The sequence below is a fragment of the Oreochromis aureus genome, linkage group 4, assembly GCF_013358895.1.
Source record: "Oreochromis aureus strain Israel breed Guangdong linkage group 4, ZZ_aureus, whole genome shotgun sequence".
Lineage (NCBI taxonomy): Eukaryota > Metazoa > Chordata > Actinopteri > Cichliformes > Cichlidae > Oreochromis > Oreochromis aureus.
Window position 1 is genome coordinate 27720032 of NC_052945.1, and position 17149 is coordinate 27737180.

Here is a 17149-nt window from a genome sequence, read left to right on the forward strand (position 1 = left end):
CTATGAAAAATGTCTGAACCTTTTTCTGTTCACTCTTACGTCAATTCTTTATAGCCTATAGCAGATTTAAACAACTGAAGCTGACACAAAGTCCTTTAAAGACAGGCGCATTTACACTCCAGCTCTCTTAAAAAAAACAGTACCAATATATAAGAACAAAACCACAACACTGTCATTTGATGTTCATTACAATCTCTTCAAAATTTGACAAATCAACAACGATTCAGCTCATAAATCATGACACACTTTTATAGGTTAAAAGTATCTGTATTGGTATCAGCAATACTGCCCTTAATTTACTTGATATTGGATCGATACCAAAATTTGCAGTGACGCTCAGCACTGCTAAAGGCTTCTAGAGGTGTTAGTGAATCTTGAGTTGAATGTTTAGAGGGGTTTGGAGGACTGGAGGAAAGGGGTTAAAATTCAAGATGCCATGAATGCTGCTGAAGTCAAATGCCCCCCAAATGAAACAGATAAGTGGACAATTTGCTATCGCTTAAATAAAGAATAGCAACTAAGACAAAGTCATTTCTCTAATGCTTTCTCCTGCATTTAAGGACTACAAACCTCTGTCCAAAGGGAAGAAGCTGAAAATCCCCACATAAGGGGTGGGAGTCATTATTTAAGATGGAGCTGGTCCTTCTCTGCAGCTGTCTGGTATACAGAGACTCTAAGCTGAGCTGTGATGTACCTCGCAGCTTCCCTGACCGGTTCACAATTTGCATCAGTTTGTTTCTGTCCTTCAGAGATAGGTTACCGTACCATGACACCAAGGAAAAGATAAAACTGACTCAGTAAAAGATCTATTAAATAGTGTCTTAGTCTCAGTCTTATCAGTGTGAAAGGAGGACAGTTTCTGTAAGAGTGTAAAACATTGTAACTGTGTCCTGGATTTTAAGCCAGTCAAGTACAGTTATTGTCTCCTCTCACTCTGTATTCTCTGATGTCCATTGAACAACAAAAAGATGAGTTTTTCCACTAAAATGAAAACAAATGACAAAGTGGCATACTGACTCCCAGGAGACTGCCCTAAAGATGCCAGTGTCAGAATAGCTGCACAAGGGTTCCAGTTACTGTTTATCAGTAGATCTAAGTAGAGGCAGCTGGGTGATGTGTATTTATGCCTTTGTGTGCAGTGCCTCTTATTTTTAAGTTTACATGCTGCGGAGACGCTTGTTGATGCTCAGAGGCCAGGCTGGGCTGTGTGTTGGTGGAGTTGCGCTGACGTGGAGCGACAGCGGCTGAATGTATGATTAATTAACCGACGCCTGTCCTGCCACAGTCGGCTTTGATAGAGAACAGCTCGTGATGAAACAGAAGGTGACCCACAAACGCAAGCACATGCTCGGGGACTAGCGTCAGATGCATACCAGACACCTATAGATGCAATTATTTGGAGAAAACAATGCAAATAAGACTAATGTGATTAACATGTGACTGGTGGCATGTGTGTGTTACTCTTCCTCTGTCTGCTGTGAAGCTGCTGCAAGATTTAAGAGCTGTATTTCACTTCTAACCACCCTGACCCCCCTTTTCTCTTCTGCCCGCCATCTTCCCTCTTCTCTTCTTCTGTTGCATCATTTTCTCCATCCCTCATGTCCTCCAATATCCATCTTGTTATTACATCATGTCCCTCTTCTCTACTTTATATAATACTTCCATTCCCTCTTTTTCACACTCCTTTCTTTACTTCAATTCCACATCTCAAACATAAAAACACTTCCCCCACATATCCTCACTGTGCCTTCTTCTTCTCTTGTCCCTCCACGTACGCCCTTTCTGTCTCACCTCCATCCAATCCCCTTCTTGTTGGCCTGCTCCTCGTCCATCTCTTCTCACCATCTGTTTCTTCCTTCGTCCTGTCACTTTCTCCCTCCCTTCGTCTTCTTTCCCCAAACCTCATGCCAATACCTCTATCCAGGTGAGATGGAGGAGCTGGAGTCCCTCTGGCTGACAGGGATCTGCCACCACGAGAAGAATGAGGTGATGTCCAGCCAGCTGGATGTGGACAACATGGCTGGCGTTTTCTACATGCTGGGTGCTGCCATGGCTCTTTCACTCATTACCTTCATCTGTGAACACTGGTTCTACTGGCAGCTGCGCTTCTGCTTCATGGGCGTCTGTTCCGGCCGGCCCGGCTTCGTCTTCACAATCAGCAGGGTGAGAAAGGGTGGGGAAAAGTGGGCTGTTATAGCAAGAAAAAGGCTCTTTGTTAATACTTTGACCCTAGCTATCCAAATAAGATAATAGCTGCATGTTGGAGTACCATCAAACACACAATTTTTCAATTCAGATACTTCAGTAAGTGTATTTCATCTTGTACCCTTCGTATCATTGCTACATATTTACTTGTGTAGTAAACATTGTGAGTTGGGGTGCTGGTTTAGCTCACTGGGATGAGCAGGCATATGCCGCATTGCATAGCAAAGGGCTGTGGCCCTTTGCCGCATGTCTTCCACTTTCTTATCAGTCTTCACTGTTTCTATCAAAATGAAGCCATAAAAGGGCCCCCAAAAATATTAAAAATAAATCAAATATTCTAAGTTAGGGCTAGTTACACAGGCCTAGAGACCTGTTGGCAACCTCGACTGGTTGCAAGTGTAGTTGCTGTAAAATCTATTGCTAAAGCTAAGTCATCTAAAGCAGCGGTCCCCGACCTCTTTTGCACCACGGACCGGTTTAATGTCAGACAACATTTTCACAGAACGGCCTTTAAGGTGTCGTGGATAAATACAACAAAATAAAATGATATGACCAAGACAAAAACTGTGATATGTTGTAAATATAATAATAAATGTGAATTCACTGCGTAATTGTGTAACTTTATTAGCAGCATCCTCCTGAAATGCGCCAGCAACATTGAGAGTAACATCCTCCTCTCTGCCCCTTGATGCTCTCTGGTCGCTATGATAACGCGTAAATATTTCTATCAAAATAAGACACACAACTACAACACGGGAAAAGACCCAGGGAAACCGAGTTAATGACAGAAATCCTGAAAACCATACATTTCATACTCGAGCGTAAACTCTCGCGGCCCGGTACCAAACGGCTCACGGGCCGGTACTGGTCCGTGGCCCGGGGCTTGGGGACCGCTGACCTAAAGCCCCTGGTAACCACTGGTCACTAGGAAAAAATGTGTATTCCCTAACCGACTGGCCAGCAGTTGTGGGATAGCAGTTGTGGCTTTCCGTCGCTAGGTAGAATTAGTCACAGTATACAGTGTTGCACCAAAAACCCATTTACAGTTGCTTTGATTGCTTCCAAACTGCCGTGGTCACCCATAGTGGAAAGTTTAAGCCTAATTTTAAAAGCAGAGAGGGTGTCTGTTTCCCAAATCCAAACTGGGAGCTGGTTCCACAGAAGAGGGGCCCAAAAACTGAAAGCTCTCCCTCCCATTCAACTTTTAAATACTCTAGAAACCACAAGTAAGCCTGGGAAGAGGGAAGTGCTTTATTGGGGTGACATGGTACTTTGAGGTCCTTAAGATAAGACAGAGTCTGATAAAAAACTTTTTAAGTGAGGAGAAGGATTTTAAACTCAATTCTAGATTTAAAAGGAAGCCAGTGAAGAGAAGCCAATGTGGGAGAAACATGCTCTCTCTTTCTAGTTCCTGTCAGTACTCAAGGGGCAGCATTTTGGATCAACTGACAGCTTTTCAAGGAGTTTTTAGGATTTCCCAATAATAAGAAATCACAACATTCACCCTAGAAGTAATAAATATATGAACTAGATTCTGAGCATCAAAATGAGACAGGATATTTGTAATTTTAGAGAAGCTGCACAAATGCATATTCGTTCATTATATAAGAACACAGAAGGACATATTCTGGTCAAAAATAACTCCAAGATTCCTCACAGTGTGGTGCAGCGCCCTTTTTGCCACTTATTTCACCCAACAACAGCCAGCAAGCAATTGCCTAAAAGTTGGGAAATACACATTTTTCCCTAGCGACCTGTGGTTGCTAGACGGTTGCCAACCAGTCTCTAGGCCCATGTGACTGAGCCCTTGGCTTGTATTGGCAACAAGACAATAATACAACAATATGCTTAACTTATAATATAAGGCCTCGATTAACAGAGTTTTGTTAAGTTTTTCTACAACGATGTCGGGGCTGCAGCTCCATCCGGTGGCAGATGGCTGCATAATATATTGGACACAACAATTTACTGGTACTGTGCATGAATTAAAATGTAAACAATTAGATTAAATGACTAGTACCTCTTGAAGGCTTAGCGACTAGTGATAACAGTGCCCACAGTTTTCATCATTATAAAAATTATTATTGTCAGCTCACAGGTATGAATGACAGCAGCCATTTGGTAGTGGAAAGGCTGCTCTAAAGTAGGTGGTACAAGACATCCAGCTGGCTATAATTCAAATTAACCTCTGCGTAACTGAATCGTCCTCGTCTGTGAAGTCACCATCATTACTCATTACTTCATTACTGTCTCTAATGGCTCACAAATGAAGGTGCTTTACTCTTTAAGGCCTAAGAGATTCTAAAAATTCAAAGATGCATTCCACTTAACCAAATCAAACTACCGCTGCCAAAGTACACACACACATAGAGAGAGCTTTCTCCTTTACTTTTGATGCCCTGGCCTTTCTGATGCCCATGAGGTAAATATTTACAAAATGCTGAGCTGAAATCAATACTTCACTCAACAAAAAATCAGCCACGGAACCGGAGAGGGTAGATTACTGGATCCCAGGAGACCAAAGTCACCCCCAAGGTATTTGATTTGCATTCCAATTGTTTTGACATGGCTCCGGTGTAATTCACTGTGCGCCTGTGAAGGTGAAACACTGCAGGCTAAACCACGTGGCTAATTTACAGCAGAGAAGCCACACACTGCTGCTTTCTGCCTCCATTTGATATGCTGTTGTGGTGCTGGGTCGGCTTGTGCCAAGAAAACAAGGCTTTGTATTAAAAAAAAGGGAAAAAAGGACCCCTCCTTGCTCTCATATTCCGCTCCAGTGCTCAACTTTGATTATTTTGTGTGGTGTTAATTTTGCGCCTGTGCCGTCGCGTCGTTTACGCCTGTGCGTGCCTGTTTTTGTAGAACGAGCACGGCATACTTGTTGCTAAAATGTCAGCCGACTTCTCCTTTCCAAAGACAGGCCGGTTGTTGTTTTTCATTATTGCATCATTACAATTTGTATGGGAACCGGATCAGAGACCAATTAAGCTTTGTGTAACATTCAGCGATTGCTCTCATTTACAGAAATTACCGCCGTCTTTGCTGCGATGTGACAAAATAAATGAACGCTGTGTGTCCGCAAATACAGCCAGATGATTCAGCATGTTAAAATATTCAGGGGAAATATTCATCGGGAGCGTCGATTTGCATGTGTGGCACAGATCACGGGAATTGTGGAACAGTGGAAGCTGCTGTTTATTATCTTTTTGGCCAAGACGTCACATTGTCTCCTTCTCATTTGAGTGTTTTCTCTCCAGCCGTGTGCTTTCTCTTCCCTCTTTTTCTCTCTTACTCTGCCACTCCGATTGATTCCGCTTTTTTAATTTCACAGCATAATCCAATAAACCTTATTGTTATTGCAGCAATTAACATTTAAGCTCGGCGGTGTAAAAAATGAGACATCTGCCACGGCTGGTGTGAGTCACGTGGCTCCGGTCATGGCTTCACGGTCGGTTAGCGCTCACCCCCCTCGGCAGATCTGTGAGCAGTTCTCCCCCCGGCTACCTGCTCCTCCAGGTCCCACCTGCATCACTGAAACAAATTAATTATATTGATTTAAAAGCCTCTAATGACTTAAGAACTGTAAATGTATTAGAGGTTTAATCGCTCCACTTTTCAGGCCTCAGATCGCGTCACGGCTAAGTTCATTTGCATTAAGGAACACATGCTTACAGCACGCTCAGGCTGTATTAAATTATACGCCGCTACCTGTTCACACGCTGTTCTATTTGCAATCAGGAGCTCTTATAGATTTTGCTGTGATACCTTTGATTCTGAGGAGTTCTCTGGCCGCCATTATTTCTTTTACACATCCTGACCAAACAATCAGCTACTGTAGAACCAGCCCTGCCAACTGTTACTTTATGTGGGCCTGCAGAGTAGACAAAATCTGCTGGTGAAGATTAAGCATGCAGTCTCGTTGTTAAATGTCCAAGATTCAATGTATTACAGTATGAACTTCTCATTCTTTCTCTGACTGGTTGCTACTGCTTATTCATGCATAAAATAAATTTAAAAAAAGAAAATGTGCAAATATTTATCTCCATCTCGCCCTGTAAATCGTTACAATGTTAATTTTACCCTCCGCTATCAGGTTAAGTGCTAATGAGGGAAGCTTGCCGGCAAATTAAGCTGAATGTCGCAGAAAAAAATCTTCCCAAAAGTTGATTACATCATAGATGTCACGGGAGGGAGGATGTGACAGATTCGGCAGCAGGTGGGGTGTAATCAGAACAATAAAATAAGAAAAACAAAAGAGATGAAGGGATGACTAATTATACAAACAGCCAGATGGAAAAAAGGAAACACAGATGACATGGAGAAGGACCGGATAAACATTAAAAGATGGTTCTGAGTTGGGGGAAAAGAAAAGAGGAATTTCACAAAGGTGGGCGTGTGCTCTTTCCTGAATACTGTTGAGTCATTTTGTATTTATATTAACCTCTTAGTTTTAGCCACTGTCAAGCTTTGCGTACTTGGCTGTTAACCGACTGTGAAATTAAAAGAAGTAATAACATTATTTAAAAAGAAGAATGAGGGATGGAGCCTTTCTGCTGCAATGCAGCCACTGTCCATGTAGCTAATTAATTACTAGAAACAAGTGGCTTGGGAGAGGAAAAGTCAGGGTCAGGTGATGATATTGTTGGGTAAAAGAAGGAGGAGAAGAAGAAGATCTGACATCCAAGACAGAGTTCGCCTCATGACGGGACCTTGACCTCTGCAATGGGATGATCTTTGATCTCTAACAGTGGTTCCCGTCGTCATCTGCAGGGAAAAAAATGAGTAAAATCATTGTTGGGAATTGATCCGATACTTTACAGTCCCCATCTGTCATGCCTGGTTTGCGCTCTGCTGTACATCCATTTTTATCTGAATATTGTATCGTAGATCACTGAATGCAAATGGAGCAGTTTATCTTTCTGTCACTACGAGGCTCAGCTAGTGTCTCCTTGGCTTGGCCTTTCTCTTTATCCCTAATAACTGCCGAAGGATATTGTTCAGCTGAATTCTAATCACATTGATTAAAGGTATTGATCTGCGGGGTCCGAGGAGTTCTTCCAGCCACTTGGCCTTTATCAATCATCACCCATCAAGGTGCACTATCCTCTCTGAATCTTCACACTGTTTGCTCACTCGCACTGCCCCACTTTATTTCACATCAGTGAATATGCCACATTTCTGTATATAAAGGACATCTGTTTCCCTTACCGTATACAGCGAGGTGTTGACAGAATCGATAGCGAAAGCTGTAGCGGCTTTTTACGTTTGCTTGCTTTGCCGTCTCAAAGTTTTTCAGTAAATACACCGACTCTTTTTTTCCCCTTCACCTTTTTTATGAGACGACACATCTGATGTCATTAGCGGTTGGTTGTGTTTCTGTGCCACTAACTACCATGAAACATAAATTTTGAATCATATCAGTGCATTTCCAATTTTGTACCCACTGTGAAGAGATGATATAAAATACAACAAAAATAAGACTGACTGATTGCTGGTGGGTTTGTGTGTTTTTCAGTCATAGGGCCAACAGTCCCCCCCCCCCATCTTTAAAATAAATCATAAATCTAGTGCCCTTGGTTACCTGGTCTATGTAGACAACCTGGATTGACTGATGTAAAACTTTATCGCTTCTGTCAGATATGTGGGATGGATGGGTGAACACTGTGTCCAAAACACCTCTGTTGGCTTGTGTTATAATTCAATTCAGTTCAGTCCGGTTCATTTTTATTTACATAGCACCCAGTCAGAACAACAGTCACCTCAAGGTGCTTTATACTGTAAGGTAAAGACCGTACAATAATACAGAGAAAAACCAACAATCAGACGAGCAAGCACTTGGCGACAATGGGAAAGAAAAACTCCCTTTTGACAGGAAGAATCCTCCAACGTTGGGGGCAAAGGGAGGGAGACAGGATAAAAACGCACTGTGGAAGAGAGCCAAAGATTAATAATAACAAATGATTAACTACAGACTGGCATATAAACAGTGTGAGTGAAAAGAAATGAGTGAAGAAGTGCATTATGGGAAGCCCGCAGCCTAGGCCTATTGCAGCCTAACTAAGGGAGGAGCCCTAAATATATGCTTTATCAAAACAAAAAGTTTTAAGTCTAATCTTAGAAGTAGAGATAGTGTCTGTCTCCTGAATCCAGACTGGAAGCTGAGCCTTAAAGCTGAAAGTTCTGCCTCCCATTCAACTTTTAAATACTCTGGGAACCACAAGTAAACCTGCAGTGCGAGAGCGAAGTGCTGTATTGGGGTGATGCGGTACTATTAGGTCTTTAAGATAAGATAATGCCTGATTATTTAAGACCTAATATGTGAGGAGAAGGATTTTGCAGTGTCGAACAACAAATGTTTGAAATGTGCACCCTTTAATGCCTCCTCTCACCTGTCTTTCTCCCACACAGGGCATTTACAGCTGTATCCATGGGGTGCAGATCGAGGAGAAAAGCAGCTCTGCATTGAACTCGCCATCAGCCACCATGAACAACACCCATTCGAACATCATGCGCCTCCTACGCACAGCCAAGAATATGGCGTCCCTGTCAGGGGTGAACGGCTCACCACACAGCGCTCTGGACTTCATCCGTCGTGAATCTTCTGTTTACGACATCTCCGAACATCGGCGCAGCTTGGCGGGCCACTCTGACTGCAAGCCACCCTACATGCCAGAAGACAACATGTTTAGCGACTACATCAGTGAGGTGGAGAGGACGTTTAGCAACCTGCATCTTAAGGACAGCAATTTGTATCAGGACCATTATCTACACCACCATGGTTCAACATTAGGGCTCAGCGGACCTCCTCCCAACAGACCCCATAGTTTGGGTAGTGCTAGTTCTTTGGAGGGCGGCATGTTTGACTGTGACAGCCTGGGTGGAGGGGTGACCCCTATTTTTACCACTCAGCCCTGTTCAGCACTGACCCACAGGAACATGAGCAAGTTTGACCTGCTGTCTGGACAGACTCCTCCCTCGGGCCAGAGCTTCAAGGGAGGCCTGCCCGACCTATATGGGAAATTCTCCTTCAAAGGAGGTGCCTCAAGTTCCACTTACATCCCTGGACATAGCTATTGTCCAGGGAGAGGAGATGATGATGGGAATATACGCTCAGATGTGTCAGACATTTCCACGCACACGGTAACGTACGGAAACCTGGAGGGTAACGCCAAAAAGCGCAAACAGTACCGTGACAGCCTGAAGAAGAGGCCGGCCTCTGCCAAGTCCAGACGGGAGCTAGACGAGATTGAGCTGGGCTACAGGAGGAAACCTTACCACATCAGTCACCACCACTATCACGGGCACCGCTCTGGTTCCCCACCGCTGCTGCCCTCTGAACACAAGAGGGGTGGTGGAGGAAGCGGGGGAGGTGGAGGAGGGAACAATGATGGGAACTCTTATCTTTTCAGAGAAAAGGAGAGTGTTAGAGATTTTTATTTGGACCAGTTTCGGCCCAAAGATGGTGTCCCTCAGTGGGAACACGTGGATTTGACGGAGGGTCCCGGGAACAGAGACGGAGGAGTAAGTACCTGCACCTCCCTGGTACCAGTGGATGACTTTCTTCAGAGCAAACCCAAGAAGTCTGATTCAAAGAGCGGGGGAGGTTCTGGATTGGCAGGGGGAGAGTGGGAGTGCAGGAACTGTCGGGCTAGTGGGGGACTGGGGAGCAAGCAGATGTCATTGCATGGAGGTGGCTATGGTGGCGGCATGAGTTGTGGGTCCTCGGCAGGAGGGGGAGGCAGTCGCCCCAGCTCGGCAACCTGCATGCGTTGCGAAGGCTGTAAAAAGACAGGAAACCTCTACGATATCAGCGAGGACAACAACCACCTCTTGGAACAGATGGGGGGTGGGTCAGGTGGGGGAGGAGGGGGTGGCATGGGCGCAGGCCCTCAGTCTCAATCTCAGGCACAGCAGAGGCGGAAGAGTGGCGGTTTCGGTAAGCCACTTCGGCGGCAGCACTCGTATGATGCATTTGTCGACCTGCAGAAAGACGAATTGGGTGGGATGGGCAGTTTGATGGGAGGCTTAGGAGGAGGTGGGGGCATGAGCGGTGCAGGCATGGGTGGAATGCTGCCCCCACCCAGAAGTGTTAGCTTGAAGGAAAAAGAACGCTACATGGAGGGCAGCAGCCCCTTCGCGCACATGTTTGAACGCCACGGGGGCTCCGAGAGGGAAAGGGAAAGAGACAGGGACCCGCTGTTTTACGGAGGTGAGAACCGGTCGGGCCTCTTCAGAGGCGGTGAAGGCGTCCACCGCCGCTCGATCGGGGAAAGAGACATGAGAGACAGGGACAGGTCTTTGATGGAAGGAGGGGGCGGGGCAGGGTTCTCTTTATCCAAATCTCTTTACCCCGACCGGGTAAACCAAAACCCCTTTATACCCACCTTTGGCGATGACCAGTGTCTGATGCACGGCGCCAAACAATATTACATGAAAAAGCAACAGCAGCAGCAACAAGTTGCCAAAAACAGCCGAAGTGACTTCAGGAGCCAGATGAGTGCAACTTCGTATCTGCCAACATCTGCCACGGCGGCCGGGGTGATGTCCAGCGCGACGCCCCGGTTCCCGAAAGAGCTCAGCCTTGGTGGAATGAACCACCACGGTTCCATGCTGGGGGTCGGACCCCCGCGTCCTTTCAACGGAAGCAATGGCCATGTGTATGAGAAACTCTCCAGCATTGAGTCTGACGTGTGAAAGACAAATATGGGAGGAGGAGCAGAGGCGAAGGAGGGGGGAGTGAGGAGAGCAATAGAGGCGCATCTAGTTCTAGGAGATCAGGGATGATTTTAAAGACGCTGTAGACACACTTTAACCCTAGCCCATATTGAGATGTAAGGATTTGGAGGAGGGGAGGTAAGGGATTAAGGGAGGAAAAGACTGAAAGGTGGAGACTGAAATATAAAATAATGCGTAGAAGTTTTGAATTTTGCAAGAAAATATGGGTAACAAATCAGGACACCCTGAGGAAGTGTGGGATATCGCCCCCTTCTCTCAGAAATGGCCAAAGCTACTCTACTTTTATGTCCAAACACGGTCAATAAATATCCCCCCCTTAACTCAAGTCTACCATTTTCCATCCACCAGTGTGGCAGAAGTCAGTGTACTTGGTCGGCGTCGCGACGAGGCCGACACCTCTTCATAGTCTGCTATGGGACGTGTCGAGCCTGCTGCGATTCCATGGCTGTCTGAAAGGCTCCCCGCTGAGCGCTCACGAGGAAGGACAGCGAGAGCAGAGACGGGAGTGAACTGCCCATCTGCCCCTGTGTCACAGCGGAAAAAGTAGATAGGGTCACGTTTACTGGAGCGGCGACACGGGACGATGACTGCTGCTTGCCCGTCTTTCTCATGCTCTGTCTGGACGGAGACAGCCCGGTCTGTCCATCTCTCTTCGCAATGCACTTCAGTTCTCAATATCTCCTCTTTCTCTCCGCCCCACACCACCCCATGCTTTTCCTCCTCCTCCTTATCCTCGACGCCAAAAGAGCTGATCTCGTTTGCTGTGAGAAATACAATCAATGAATGATAATAAGATATTCTTATAGAAAAAAAATAACAGGGTATAAGAACAACAGTAATACTGATACAGTTGTGAATAACAGAGATGTTTAGTGCTGATTATAATAACACTGCTTATAATATTGTTAAGTTTTTACCTGTTTTGTGTTCTTGCTGTAAAATCTTTCACTGCTGTTTTTTTAGCATCTGTAGTTGCAGTCTGTCTGCCCCTAGTGGCAGCAGGAAAGTTGTTCTCAGCTCAACCAACAAGCCAGAAAGACTGAGTCCTTAACTCCTTTTTTTTAATTTGAAAAAAGAAATATTTGTTTTTGGTTTTCTGTAGAATGCTCTTACTACATATTCATGCATTTATTTGCTCCTTGTAGAAAAACAAGATCTTGAAGATGTATTTGGAGTCGGCAGAAACATGACACTTAACATTTCAAGGCATCACAAGTGCACACACGCGCGCGCGCACACACGTTCGGTTTCTGTCCGTCTGAACTTGTGTTTTTTTGAACGATGACGTGCCGACGGGAGCTGAGGATGCTTGGGAGGAAGGACGTGCCTTAACGGTCTCCGGTGGAAGTGTCCTCCAAGTTCACAAGCAGCCCTCGCGCAGCAGCAGCCACCACCAGGACGGACCGGCAGGCTTCATAAAGGCCGCTCGGCGTTCTTGGGGTCACATTTATGAGCCAAAACTGCAGTAAAACAAAATCAAAGATTTACAGCAGGCTTTGAGGCGCTGCTGCTGCAGCTGGTGGTGGTTTAGATACAAGATACCGTTTAAGATCTTTTATAACTTTGTAAAACAGTGTATTTCATATGTCAAGTGTGGGCAGCGTTTTATGAGCCACCTGTATTCAGGATGTCCCATTGTCACGGATAGACCGATGAGTCTCAGTTCACAACATTGGCAGCCTTTAGAACACTTGTTTTTATTCAGGTTACACAATGACAGTCATCAGGCACTTAACTTTTTCTCGGCCTCTTCACCGGTATCCTGTCGAAGGCGTTGCTTTTCGCTGAGCGGGCCGAGGGGCTCGCACAGTAAGCTTTTGTTTGGACGTCACGTGTGATTAATATTTGCGCTGTCGTTTACGTAGGCGAAACGCTGCAAAAAGAAAAGAGTGTAGGAGGAGTGTCGTCGTCCCGCGACAACAATGCTGATGGAAGTTTGAGCAGAGAGGAGGATGTCTATTTGAGAGACTGGCTGATTGCTTTTTACTTTGACTGATGTACATAGTCTTTTTAGCTGAAGAGGCCTAATTTCTTGGACAGGACTTTTTACTCAGTGTAGGTTCAGGCACTCAGTAGACATGCCTTATCATCCCATCGCCCTCGCCCCCACCCTGAGCTGTCTGATGATGACTCATCGCGTTACTGTACAGAACAGAGGGAGCCCTGGTAGTTCTTTAAAGGTCTGATCTTCGATTTGTTGGTGTCAGAAAGTTCAAGGGCTGCCGGAGATTGCGCGGGGAGCGTCGGTCCGAGGAGTGTGATCTTTATCATTGTCGACCACTATATCTTAAGGCACCAGTGGATCGGACTGGGGAGGGTATGCACGTGGAGGGAAGCGAATCAGGATCGAGTGATAACAGCTGTTCTTTTTTTAAACACTAACTCTGCTGATGACTATTCATAAATTCAAAAACTTGTCCTCCTCCTCTTCCTCATCCCTCGCTCCACAGATCACACTGTCAAAGCGAGACTTATCGAGCTAGCCTTAAATCCGACTCATCTGCCCCCCACACACACCCTCCTAATAAACAGATTGGGATCTCTGGAATTTTTATATGCACACATTTTGAAAGTTCAGGTCAACCATTAAAAGCAAGCTGGTATAGGAAGGAGAACGGCCAGTGGGGGGGGGATTCGACAAGGAAATAAGAAGAAGAAGAAGAAGACTTTGCAGTGGGCATCAATCAGCGTCAGCATTAGTATGTTAAATCTTTACCTTGTAAATAATAATATGTTTAAAAATCTTTTCACTTTGTACAGTAAACAGACAGACAGGATGTAACTTTCAATATGTTTTACAGCAATTTAAGAAATAAAGAAAACAAACATAAAAACTCGTAAAAACTGAAAAAAAATCACACAAACAAAAATATGCAAAATATAGTTAAGACACAGATATTACTAATCATAAGTGATATAATTGAAGCTCTTTTTTTCTTTCGATCTCATGTTTACTTAATTATAATAGTTTACCAATCAGTATACTGATTATGTTAAGAATTATGCTTTTTTTCCCCTTTTTTTTCTCTTATTTTCACTCAAAGTGTCGGAGGATAATTTTACCATAGGTGTAGACGTTTGGTGATTTGAAAAAAAGAAGAAAAAACAGAAAAAAAAACAAGGGGGAAAAGTTTAGTTTTAGGAGTCTTCGCTAAGTTTCCCTTGGATTGTGTTAGATTCTCTCTTTTTAAGGTAAGCTATTCTTCATGCTTTTTGAGCGCAGTTCAATTATCTACATGTTTATGTAATACAATATTACATGTATACAGAGATGATATTTGCATATAGAGGCAGTATATTGTGATCCTTCATTTTTAAGCAGCGATCCTTGTTAAAAAAAAAAAAAAACTTAAAAAAAAAAACCCTAAAAAAAACATTTGTGGATTTTTTTTTGTTTGTTTTGTTTTTGTTGCCCGTTTCTTTTTCGATGTGGGCTCTAACGGTGATTGCACACAGAATTTAGAGCCATTGTCAGTCCGGCCTATCCTGTTATATCTCTATGTTTGGGATAGACATCACTGTGGTAAATAAGGAAGACACAGACACACACACACACACACACACACACACACACAAATGCACACTGGACTTTCCCCAGTGTTGATATTGTGATATTGCTGAGGATTTAGGCACATTCTTGTGGAGAAAACCGTGAACGAGCGCAGTTTCATCTCAGTTATGTGAAGCTGAAATGCATTTGTACAACCCCTTATTAAAAGGTGAAACATCTCTCCCGTCATGTCTCATTCTGTGCAGCGGTTTCTTTGTTCTTTTCTCTTTGCTATGGGTGAATAAACTGCCGTTGCACCGTTTTCGCTCGCTTGTTACTCAACTGTGTTACTTGACAGCTGGAAACAACTCAAATGCTTCGGATCCTGATTTGTTTTGTGCGCCACCTTGTATTTGTCTGTTTGAGAAAGGAAGTATCGTTTGTAATCTGTTGTGTACATATGCAGGGTTTTTTTCTTTTTTCTTGTTTCCACACAGTCAGAAGCGATTTCCTCGCTCTTATTCTGTATGGTACTGATGCCAATAAGTCTCTATAATCTTCTCATCAGCCCCGAGAGGAGAAATTCATCTCTCTTCTGTTTTGCCCCCCCCCCCCCCTCCCCTTTTTATGTCTGGAGGGCTTGATTGAAAAGTGAAAAATGTATCGGTGTGCACATAAACTCTGTTAGGTTTGCAGATTTTTTTTTCTTATTCTCCTCATTTGCAATAAACAGCATGACCAAACAAAATCTTCTTACTGTACGCCACATTTTATTTTATTTCATTTTATTTTGTCAGGATTTGGGAGGGTAACTACTTTGCTGCCACTGGTTGGGAGGTGTACCTGACGCTGCGGTGAGCATGCTATCATCAGACCTTTAGCACCTTCATCTTCACATCGGGCAGTGCTGCAGAGTAAGCAGGGCTCATTTGGAAGCCTTTATTTCCCTTAAGGCCAAATTGTTCCCAGCCTCCCTTCTCTCTGCACACATTTGTTCGGATGGTTTTTCCCCCTTTTCTTCCTTTTCTTGTCTTTTTTTTGGCAAATTAGCAGGCTGGAACATCCTGAGAGTGGAGGATGTAAATATCACCTCAGATGACGTGTGTGTGTGTGGTTTTTTTGTCAGTATTAATGACACACGGGACCAAATACCAGCCTGACAGTCATCTGCAGGGAGCGATGTAATGGTTAATCTGACTTGTTGAAAATGCTTTTTTTTTTTTTTCTATGTGTATGTTTTGGATAAAGGGTATTTGAGAAGTTTCTCATATTTCCAGCTTTCATAATTGACTCTGAACTGCTAATTTTGTAATAAGTGAGTGTGATTTCACCCGGTGCAGACAGGAGGAACTATACTGTGATGTTAAATAGCTGATTTATTCTGAAGGTCCGTGTGATTTGTTCATTCTTATTCATGACAGAAAATATTTTAAACCTCTCTTTATGTGTGTTACAGATCTCGCTTTTTACTGACTTTCTACGAAACTCTGTACAGTTTGGTTTGTTTTTAATATTGCTACTTTCCACCGTCATCATTCACAGCTTGAGAATCGGTCGCGCTAACTGGGTGAAAATTGCCGATGACATAAGGGGTTGCTACCAAATGTATTTCACAAGGTTAACAGGTTTATGAAATCACAAACATAGCCTGATTGAATTAACTGTGGGTGACAAAAAATGTAACATAGAAATAATATCAATTGTATACATAATATTATTCTTGGCCATTCTTTTCTCTTTTTGTGGCCCTTTACTTTGAAACAATGCCAAAATTTTTACACCATACAAACAGAAAAACCACACAAAAACAAATAATTGTACAGGTTGTGTATATACTGAATACTGGGGAAAATATTTACCTTCATTTTCTTTTTTCTATGGAAACAAAGTAATCTCAATAACAAAATTAACCACATCATGACAAAGTTGCAAAAAAACATCATTAAGGTACTTCTAATAAGGATCATACTGATATCTACAATTATAAGTGCTGACATAAGACTATTCTTTCTCTTTGTACATGATGAACAAAATGAAGTGTTGAGTATTAATAATAAAAAACTATGTTTCACGCGTATGTGGTGTCTTCTTAAGCTTTTTGGTGTTTATCTGAATTTCAAAGAATTTGTGATAGCCTGTAGATAAATGATGGACATGGGCACTATGACATCATTGGGAAGTCATTCTGAGCCTTTTGCCCAGTACCATCTTGGTATTTAAGCATGTGATAAAGAGAGGGCTTGACTAAGGAGGGATGGAGTGTGCCTACATGCTAGTGACTTGGCAATCATTAGGTGCAGCAAACCCTGTTTTATTGTCTTTATGGACACTAATGTAGACCATAATTTATAAAATCAGCATAATGCTGTAGTCCATATGATCTGACTGAAATCATAAAGTCACCAGGAAGGTGTTTACTGAGGTCAGAACAGAGAACCACAGGGCTCTTTTCCCCCAGTCTCTTCTTTGTACCCTTAACAACACCTCAGTATATATCAGGGATGGGCAACTCCAGGCGTCGAGGGTCGGTGTCCTGCAGGTTTTAGATGTGTACTTGATCCAACACAGCTGATTCAAATGGCTAAATTACCTCCTCAACATGTCTTGTAATTCTCCAGCGCCCTGGTAATGAACTAATCATTTGATTCAGGTGTGTTGACCCAGGGTGATATCTAAAACCTGCAGGACACCGACCCTCGAGACCTGGAGTTGCCC

At 43.7% G+C, this 17149-nt stretch overlaps 1 protein-coding gene across 1 annotated transcript in view; it reads left to right on the top strand.

Annotated features, from left to right (window-relative positions):
- The window catches only part of LOC116311568 (glutamate receptor ionotropic, NMDA 2B), a 141840-nt gene extending 125340 nt beyond the window's left edge, over positions 1 to 16500 (top strand). Inside the window, exons 17-18 of the mRNA XM_039611393.1 lie at positions 1925 to 2163; positions 8617 to 16500. Coding sequence (XP_039467327.1) covers positions 1925 to 2163; positions 8617 to 10902 — 2525 coding nt within the window. The 3' untranslated portion in view covers positions 10903 to 16500. The remainder of the gene's footprint in view (positions 1 to 1924; positions 2164 to 8616) is intronic.
- Positions 16501 to 17149: the final 649 nt, after the last annotated feature.